Genomic DNA, 10,252 nt, shown 5'->3' with positions numbered 1-10,252 from the left:
GTGCATTCTGCAGTTAGTGAGACTTGCTTTTTTAGGGAAAAAAATGCCTTTTTCAGAATAATCAGAGGTGAACTGCTCAGTCCTACAAGGGATTGAGTGGTTTAAAAGGCAGTCTAAGAGTTGGGAAAATTTTTTTTATTAAGAGTTAGGAGAATATATAAATCTCAGACATGGCTGAATTTTTTTAGAGGTGCTCTCTGAAAAAGCTTTTTCCATAATCTTTAGCGGTGTCATGGGCACATTAATTTGGCATTTTTTTTGAAATTTAAGCTCTAGGGTACATGTGCACAACGTGCAGGTTTGTTACATAGATATACATGTGAGTTTGGCATGTTATAATATGTCTCTTAGATATTTGTGAATGATGGGAACCTGATAATATTTTAATGAGTATTCTAAATTTGCCTTGTAGCCATTTGAATAACAATTCAGCTCACTTAAATAGAAGCATTTCTACAATAGATGTGGGTCAGCGTGTGTGTGTATGTGTGTATATATGTATGTGTAGATGTGATGGAGGAAGCTTCCCACACCACACTTTTCACTGTTAAAAATGTTTCTGGAGCAGGTGTGTGGTTTTTTTGTTTGTTTGTTTGTTTTTTGAGACGGAGTCTTGCTCTGTCACCCCTGCTGGAGTGCAGTGGCGTGATCTCGGCCCACCGCAAGCTCCGCCTCCTGGGTTCACGCCATTCTCCTGCCTCAGCCTCCCGACTAGTTGGGACTACAGGCACCTGCCACCACGCCTGGGGAATTTTTTGTATTTTTAGTAGAGACGGGGTTTCACTGTGTTAGCCAGGATGATCTCGATCTCCTGACCTCGTGATCCGGCCGAGCCCGCCTCGGCCTCCCAGAGTGCTGGGATTACAGGCGTGAGCCACCGCACCCAGCATGGTGTGTGTTTTTAATTGACCAGTATTAATTAACTAGCTGTTGTGACAATATGCAGATGCCCACAGAAGATAATTGCTTTGTCTTGTTGCAAATTACTATTTTTTAAAAGTAGAGATTTTGAAGAAATGTTATATAGATAAGAGGGTTGTTAGGATTTAGAGGAAGGAGGGGGCTTGTTATTGCATGATAAGTCGATGGAACTTTTAGCCATCTGATTATCTTTTGTCAGCTAAGTAAATTTTTAATACAGATTAATAAATCTTCTCTAGCCCAAACTTTGGCTTCAAAAGTATTATCTTGAAGTCTAGTCACAGTTCCAGAAATCAAAACTGTTAGCAGATGATGTGATTGCAAGGTTTGGTTGCTTCTACTAATAAATCAGACTGCTTATTTGTCTAAGAATGTTATTGCCAAATTTGATATTGGACACTTATGATTTTACTCACCTTACATTAACAAAGTTGGAAGATGAGATCTTGCTTTTTGTGTAGACCTGATCTAGGTGATATGTCTGGAAGGAAATTAACTTTCCTTTTTCACATTAATTTGGACATATGTTTTTAAAATTAATATGACAGTCTTGTGAGAAACAGTATTCAGAAGGAAAGTTTTTATTAAATCGTGAAAATATTTAAATATATGGAAATAAAGAGAATGATAAATCCCTGTGTACACATCACCCAGCATTAACATCTGTCAACACATAGTCTTGAGAAAGATAGTTTTTACTGGTTATATTTTTTGTAATCTTTCATTAGTCTAATCATCATTAAGAGTGAATTAACACCTGTTGACACTAATACAGGATACTTTAAAAAAATTATTTGTTACAGTTAGCTCAGGAGCAATTTGTCATTCTCCTAAAGGAGAAAATGGTCTAATGGGTAGACACACTACCTCCAGATCTTACCACTTGGTCGTGGTTCTCCTGGTTGTCACTTATTTTCGAGAGAGAGCTTGGTACCCTGATTTTGAGAGCACTGGCGTCCAGTCTGTTCTGTGGCTATTTAATAGCCCTGTGAATATAGGCAAATCACATACCTTCTCTAACCTGTAGTTTCCTCATTTGCAAAGTGAAGATGATAATGTCTATTTTCTGGTGTTTTATAAACATCAGGATTATTAATTTGCTTTATTTGTGCAGGCCTCCAGGACCCTCATGGCTCTCGGGGGCACGTGGTTAAGAGTTGTCACAAGCTCATATGAGGCTTATAAAAACAGACTAAAGCCACATAAGTTGTTTTGTAATTCATGTTCTAAACAGGCAGTGCCATAAAGAAGTTGGAAGAACCAGAATTCCTGAGGCAGATAACTTACCACACCTGCTTGCTTTTCTTCCTAAACCTTTTCATCTGAACATCTGTTGCAAAACCAAGTAGTCAGTTTTATGATTTTGGTGACAGGTTGTGCCTGCCATGATAATCAGTGTCTCAGGTTACTGCTCAGGAGACTTGTTTCTGATTGTCACATCCTGGTGCTTGCTTTTGTGATTTTAGTACCCAAATAGAATGTATTAAGGAATTCATTAAGGAAATTGTTTTATAATGGTTTTGATGGGGGAAGGGTATATTATAAAATATACTGTTTTATAATGAATTGTTGGTAAATCTATTACTATGAAGATGCATGTAGCACGTGCTAGACTTCAAAAGGAATAAGTCACACACACCAGTCTGTTTCACTGACATGTTTTGGATTCATGATTTGTTAAAGTATGTTTTCTCAAATGTGTTTTCTTTTGTGTGCATGGAAAGTGTTCAGATAAATATGGTGTATTAACTGTAAAGTTGTAACTATGCATAAAGTTGTAATGGCAGATTTTTTACACTAATTTTTAATACTTCATTTGTTAGCAGTCTTGCTTGAACAGTCTTTTTGAGCAGAACTAATACAATATTTTGATGTGCCACAGGTAAATTTTTCCATAACCTTATGGAGAGAAAGGACTTTGAGACATGGCTTGATAACATTTCTGTTACATTTCTTTCTCTGACGGACTTGCAGAAAAATGAAACTCTGGATCACCTGATTAGTCTGAGTGGGGCAGTCCAGCTCAGGCATCTCTCCAATAACCTAGAGACTCTCCTCAAGCGGGACTTCCTCAAACTCCTTCCCCTGGAGCTCAGTTTTTATTTGTTAAAATGGCTCGATCCTCAGACTTTACTCACATGCTGCCTCGTCTCTAAACAGTGGAATAAGGTGATAAGTGCCTGTACAGAGGTGTGGCAGACTGCATGTAAAAATTTGGGCTGGCAGATAGATGATTCTGTTCAGGACGCTTTGCACTGGAAGAAGGTTTATTTGAAGGCTATTTTGAGAATGAAGCAACTGGAGGACCATGAAGCCTTTGAAACCTCATCATTAATTGGACACAGTGCCAGAGTGTATGCACTTTACTACAAAGATGGACTTCTCTGTACAGGTAAGAGATGTTGAAACTGTTTTTTGGGTTTTGTTTTGTATTTCATAGGGTGTAATCTTGAACCAATCTTCAGCTTTGAGAATGACAAGTGTTGATTATATGAGATATGTAGAGTGACGTTTTTTTCTCTATTCCTGAGTGGATTTTCCTCCCTTATCCTCTTCCTTCTCTCTAGAGAACACAATCATTTTTATAAAATTTTATGAGAAAAACGCTTCAGACTGTCTTTTAAACATTATGTGAATTACAAAGCTATAGATTACTTTTTCTTTGTGTTTCCTCCATGTGTAGTCCTCTATGTTACGAAATTCTGTTTCTTTTTCTGTTGGCACTGATATTTGAGGAAAAAACAGTGGAAAAATTGGTATCTAATCCTAGCAGGTAGTTAGATCATTATGGTCAAATTACTTAACCTCTGTATCTTTAAAATACGGGAAAGGAGGTCGGGCGCAGTGGCTCATGCCTGTAATTCTAGCACTTTGGGAAGCCGAGGTGGGTGGATTGCCTGAGCTCAGGAGTTCGAGACCAGACTGGTCAACATGGTGAAATCCTGTCTCTACTAAAATATGAAAAAGTAGCCGGGTGTGGCGATATGAGCTGGTAATCCCAGCTACTCGGGAGGCTGAAACAGGAGAATCGCTTGAACCCTGGAGGCGGAGGTTCCAGTGAGCTGAGATCGTGCCACTGCACTCCAACCTGGGTGACAGAGTGAGACTCCCATCTCAAAATAAATATATATGTATATATGAAAGGAGATATTTCTTCCTTGCTCTGAAATCCTGTGATTCTAAGTAGAAGAAGTAGAAGTTGGAGTTTGGGCCTGGGAACAGAGAGAGCTGGATATTTTTAAACTAGGCAATTAAGTAATTTTATGAAACAATATAATTATTAAAAATCTAAAATTATATATTATTTTCCATTTATAATGGGCGTGTGTTTCTGTATGTGATTATAACTAATTCCCATGTGTTAGATAATACATTTTGAGAGGCAATGTAAGTAATTCTTAGGCAGCATTTAGAATGACTCCAGGCAGTTCTTGCTAATAATCCCAATGCCTGTTTCCTTACATTGTATATAATATATAGAAATGCTTGGTGTTCTTTTTCTTCCAAGATAACTTCCAATAAACATTTGTGTATTACAGTATAAACTGTTCCTTTGTGTAAATATATCAATAGTCATTATTTAGCCATTTCCATATTAATGCCTGTATGAGTCCATTCTCAGACTGCTAAAAAAAAACTGCCTAAGACAGGGTAATTTATGAAGAAAAGAGATTTAATTAATTCATAGTTCCACATGGCTGGGGAGGCCTCAGGAAACTTACAATCATGTCAGAAGGCAATATGATCACGGCGGAAGGCGAAGGGAAGCAAGCACCTTGTTCACAAGGCAGCAGGAGAGAGAGAGAGTGAGTGAAGTGGGAAGAGGCCCTTATAAAACCATCAGATCTGGAGAGAACTCACTCACTATCACGAGAACAGCATGGGGGGCCACCCCTATGATCCAGTCATCTCCCACCAAATCTGTCCCTCAATACCTGGGGATTACAGTTCAGGATGAGGTTTGGGTGAGTACACAAAGCTTAACCATATCAATGTATATTCAGATTGTTTCTGTTTTTATTAGTGTCTTTGTATTACCTCTTTTTCCCTTGAATTCATTTGGGACAGAAGCCTAAAAGTAGAATCACCAGATACAGAAGTATGAATTATTTCATAGCTCTTTTTTTTTTTTTTTTTTTGAGATGGAGTCTCACTCTGTCGCCCAGGTTGGAGTGCAGTGGTGCAATCTCGGCTCACTGCAACCTCTGCCTCCAGGGTTCGAGTCTCCTGCCTCAGCCTCTTGAGTAGCTGGGATTACAGGTGTGCGCCACCACACCTGGCTAATTTTTTTTGTATTTTTAGTAGAGGCGGAGTTTCACCTTGCTGCCCAGGCTGGTCTCAAACTCCTGACCTCAGGTGATCCACCCTCCAAAGTGCTGGGATTACAGGCGTGAGCCACTGTGCCCGGCACAATTTTATAGCTCTTCTTAGTGCCCTTTCCAGATAGATTGAATTGATGCCATACCAATATAGTCTTAAGTAACTTGCTTCTCCCTCAAGAGTCTCACCAGACTCAATTTAAATATTTTTAATGTTGAGATGTATCATTTCTCAAGACTGTTTTACAATGCATTTCTTTATTCATTAAGGGTATATATTATGTGGTGATATTTTCTCTGAAATGCTAGACACTCTGCTGGTTTTGGAAAACAAACATTTGATTTAAAGCATTTCATGGTTTGGTTTGTCATCCTGAAGTTATTTCACACTTTATTTTCCTTGTGTTACAAGCCTGATGACTAGAACAGCATCACCAGTTCTTCTAGGCTTTGATGTACTTTCTCTGTTGTGCTGATGGCTTTTCCATGTCTCTTTTGCCTCATGATTTTAAAAGATGAAGATGCAGTTGACCAAGTGAGGGGGCTCATGCCTGTAGTCCCAACGCTTTGGGAGGCCAAGGCAGGCAGATTATGTGAGCCCAGGAGTTTGAGACCAGCCTGGGCAACATAGCAAAATCCCATCTCTACAAAAAAATACAAAAAATAGCTGGGTGTGCTGGTTCACACCTGTGGTCCCAACTACTTGGGAGACTGAGGTGAGAGGATTGTTTGAGCCCAGGAGGTGGAGGCTGCAGTGAGCTAAGATTGTGCCACTGCACTCCAGCCTGGGCAACAGAGCAAAACCCTGTCTCAAAAAAAAAGATTAAGATGCAGTATCACCTTGGAGCTTGGAGCTCCTACTGGCAGTTGACCATTTTTTCACAACCACCTCTAGCATTTTTTTTTTGAAACAGGAGCTCCTCTGTCACCCGGGCTAGAGTGCAGTGGCGCAATCTCGGCTCACTGCAACCTCCTCCTCCTGGGTTCAAGCGATTCTCTCGCCTCAGCTTCCTGAGTAGCTGGCATTACAGGCACGCGCCACCAGCCCGGCTAATTTTTGTATTTTTAGTAGAGGAGGGGTTTCACCATGTTGGTAAGGCTGGTCTCAAACTCCTGATCTCAGATGATCTGCCTGCCTTGGCCTCCCAAAGTGCTGGGATTACAGGTGTGAGGCACTGCACCCAGCCGCATTTTTTTTTTCTTTTTTGGAGACAACCTCTCACTGGGTAGCTCCATGCTGGAGTGCAATGGTGTGATCTTGGCTTTCTGCAGCCTCCACCTCCTGGGCTCAGGTGATCCTCCCACGTCAGCCTCCCGAGTTTAGCTGGGACTACAAGCGAGCAACACTATGCCTGGCTCCTTTTTTGTAGAGACAGGATTTCACCATGTTGCCCAGGCTGGTCTCGAACTCCTGGGCTCAAGCACTCCACCCGTCTCAGCCTCCCAAAATGCTAGGATTACGGGTGTGAGCCACCATGCCTAGGTCCTCTTGCTTTAAAAAGTTTTTTTCTTCTCTCATCAAACCTTATTTTTGAAATGTAGTAAAAACTGCAGTTACTTGGAGTGGAAGTAAATGGGAAATATTCACTGAATTCTCTAACTACCGGGAAAGTTAATACCTACAATTCTGCATTTTAAGATTATTCTCTCGGTGGGTCTATATGTTAATGTGATTTTTATTCTGATTAAATTCATCAGGTTTGCATATTTAAAATTATGCTGTGAGGTGGTTGAAAATGATCCAAAGTATTAGTTTAATTTTTCTAACAACAGCATCCCTGGAACTGTGAGAGAAGTATTTGTTTCAGAATTATACATGTGTTTGTATCATCTTGTTACTTAAGAGATTGAATTTTCACTGTGGTGGAATTGGGAAACCCTGAATTTGGCAATAAACTTACAGTGACTCTCACATTAGTGCCTTGAGTAAGCAATAGACAGTTTTATTGAAGAGATTAATGGCTAATGACATTGAGGTAGTTATCCTTCTCTTTCGCAGTTTATTTCTGAAATGGTAAGAAAGGAATCTATTATGCTTTGTGCTGTTCAGTAGATATTTACTTATGGGATGCCTCCTGTTTGAGAAACAATGTGAGGGCATACATGGATGAATTAGAGCAGTTCTTTTCTTGTGGAACATACACACTGGGACCAGGAAGATGACCTGACTGAGGTAAAAGTCTCTGTGGACTATAGCAAATCAAGAACACTTGCCTTTCTAAAGAGTGCAGCTGGTGCTCCATTGTAATAAATTATTGCCACGTGGGTGGGTTTCAGGGTCAGAGTTGTTAGATCTGACTTCAAGAGACGCCTGAAATCTAGAGTTCTGTGCAATAGTCTGATTTTTTTTAAAGTATTATTAAGATTTTTAAGATACTGAATGGGGAGGGATTTTTTTCTTTCATTCAGTCTAAGAGTCCACATTTCTTTAGTCCTCTTTCACCTCTATGCTGCATCACTGGTGATCTCTTTGAAAACATGTTGGGTTAGCCAGTGCAGCAAATGGGAGTCCAGAGGGGAGGCTGACATAAAGCCAGAACGGAGCAGAGAACAGTGATTCCTAAAGGATTCTCAGGAGTAGACTTGCATCACTATAAAATGGAACTTGACTCAACCTGATTATTATTATTATTTTTTGGGGTGTAAAACTGGCACAGTGTTTTCCTATAACAACTAGTTTAAATAATTAGTTTGGATAACCTTTTTTTTTTTGCAAATTGTGTGAAAACATACATAACATAAAATTTACCGTTTTAACCATTTTAAAACATACAGTTGAGTGCCATTAAGTACATTACGTTGTTGTGCAATCATCACCACTATCCATTTCCAGAACTTTACATCTTCCCAGACTAAAACGGTATCAGTTAAACACTACACAGTGTTAACTGTATAAACAGTATATAATACACTATATAGTTAAACTGTATCCAACTTTTTTGTTTGTTTTTGGGGGGGTTTTCTTTTGAGATGAGGTCTCACTCTGTAGCCCAGGTTGGAGTGGTTGGAGTACAGTGACACGATCTTGGCTCACTGTAACTTCTACCTCCTGGACTCAAGCGATTCTCCCACTTTGGCCTCACAAGTAGCTGGGATTACGTGTGTGCGCCACCACGTCCAGCTAATTTTTGTATTTTTTATGGAGATGGGGTCTCACCATGTTTCCCAGGATGATCTCTAACTCCTGGGCTTAAGCACTCTTCCTGCCTCAGCTTCCTGAAGTGTTGGGATTACAGGCATGAGCCACCATGCCCAGACTAAACTCTGTCAGTTAAACATTGCCCATGCCCCTTCCCCCACAGCCTGTGGCAAAACAACCATTCTGCTTGCTTGCTTGCTTTTTTTTTTTTTTTTGAGACAGAGTCTCGATTTGGTGCCCAGGCTGGAGTGCAGTGGCTCAATTTTGGCTCACTGCAACCTCACCTCCCAGGTTCAAGCGATTATCCTGCCTCAGCCTCCCGAGTAGCTGGGATTACAGGCATGCGCCACCGTGTCCGGCTAATTTTTGTATTTTTAGTACAGATGGGGTTTCAACGTGTTGGCCAGGCTGGTCTGGAACTCCTGACCTGAGGTGAACCAGCCTCGGCCTCCCAAAGTTCTGGGATTACAGGCGTGAGCCAGCATGCCTGGCCCACCATTCTACTTTCTATGAATTTGACTACTCTGGGAACCTAATATAAGTGGAATCATACAGTATTTGTTCTTTTGTGGCTGGCTTAGTTCACTTAGCATGATGTCTTCAAGCATCATGCTATCAAGCATGATATCATAACGTGTCAGAATTTTATTCCTTTTTTTTTTTTTGAGATGGAGTTTTGCACTTGTTGCCCAGGCTGGAGTGCAGTGGCGCCATCTTGTCTCGCCACAACCTCCACCTCCCGGGTTCAAGCAATTCTTCTGCCTCAGCCTCCCAAGTAGCTGGGATTACAGGCATGCACCACCACGCCTGGCTAATTTTTGTATTTTTAGTAGAGATGGCGTTTCTCCATGTTGGTAAGGCAGGTCTCAAACTCCTGACCTCAGGTGATCCTCCCGCCTCAGCCTCCCAAAGTGTTGGGATTACAAGTGTGAGCACCCGGCCAATTTTATTCCTTTTTAAGGCTGAATAACTCCATTCCATGTATGTATGTGTGTGTGTGTGTGTATATATGTATGTGTGTATATGTATGTATGTGTGTGTGTGTGTATGTGTGTGTGTATATATATATATATATATAAATAAATAAAATATATTCCATGTATGTGTCACATTTTGTTTATCCTCTCCCCTGGTTTTTAACTGCCTTCTTGCCTCTAGTTTTCCCCCCTTCAAACCTTTTTCCATGATATAGCCATAGCGATCTTTCTGATATGCAAATAAGGTCATAGTTAAACAACCTCCTAACCCAGTTCTGCAGCCAAACCTTGCCACTGTTGCGCAGTCAGACTGGACTGTTTTCATAATCAGTGTTCATGTTTTAGGCAGTGCTTTTGACAAGCATTTTGAATAACTCCTAGACAGTTTTTTGAATGATTCCAAATAGTTCTTTATGACTTGATCCCCAGTTCCTTTTCAATAATTTTTGTGTTGTATATAGAGATATTTAATAGTTGCTTTAATAGGTATATACCAGGGATTGGCAAACTGTAGACTGTGGGCCAAATCCAGCAGAAGAGAGTAATTGCAACTCAATAGGTCAAAGTCTAAAATACTTACTATCAGGCCTCTTACAGAAAAAGTTTTGGTATATACTATTCCTTTTGTTTTGTTTTGGCCTGGCTAACTTATTCATCCTTTAGATTTAAATTAGTTAAAACTTAAAGGTTTTTTGTGTTTTTTTTTTTTTGCCATGATATTCTTTCTTGAAAGAGTCCTATACCAAAGCCCAGCTTAAAAACAAAAGAGGAGTGTAGTTGAAGAGCCAATCATGCCAGTTCCTAAGGCATGTCCAATTACGTGTTAGAGCATGGTCATAAATTCAGTGGAGCCTCATCTGAGACGTTTTCTCTTCTTGTCCGCTCCTTGTATTTGC

General features: G+C 40.2%; 1 protein-coding gene across 4 annotated transcripts in view; it reads left to right on the top strand.

The window, feature by feature from the left end:
- Window positions 1-10,252, top strand: part of FBXW2 (F-box and WD repeat domain containing 2) — a 34,273-nt gene that overhangs the window by 2,365 nt on the left and 21,656 nt on the right. For 3 of the 4 annotated variants that reach the window (XM_054520543.2, XM_002820159.6, XM_009244814.4), the window contains one exon: window positions 2,804-3,313. In XM_054520543.2, the coding sequence (XP_054376518.1) occupies window positions 2,804-3,313 (510 nt within the window). The remainder of the gene's footprint in view (window positions 1-2,803; window positions 3,314-10,252) is intronic. The other variant, XM_063714403.1, reaches the window with a different exon arrangement.

This window comes from Pongo abelii, chromosome 13 (assembly GCF_028885655.2).
Source record: "Pongo abelii isolate AG06213 chromosome 13, NHGRI_mPonAbe1-v2.0_pri, whole genome shotgun sequence".
In the NCBI taxonomy this organism is placed as follows: Eukaryota; Metazoa; Chordata; class Mammalia; order Primates; family Hominidae; genus Pongo; species Pongo abelii.
The sequence above is the reverse complement of the archived record's forward strand: the minus strand, read 5'-3'. Positions and strand labels throughout refer to the sequence as shown.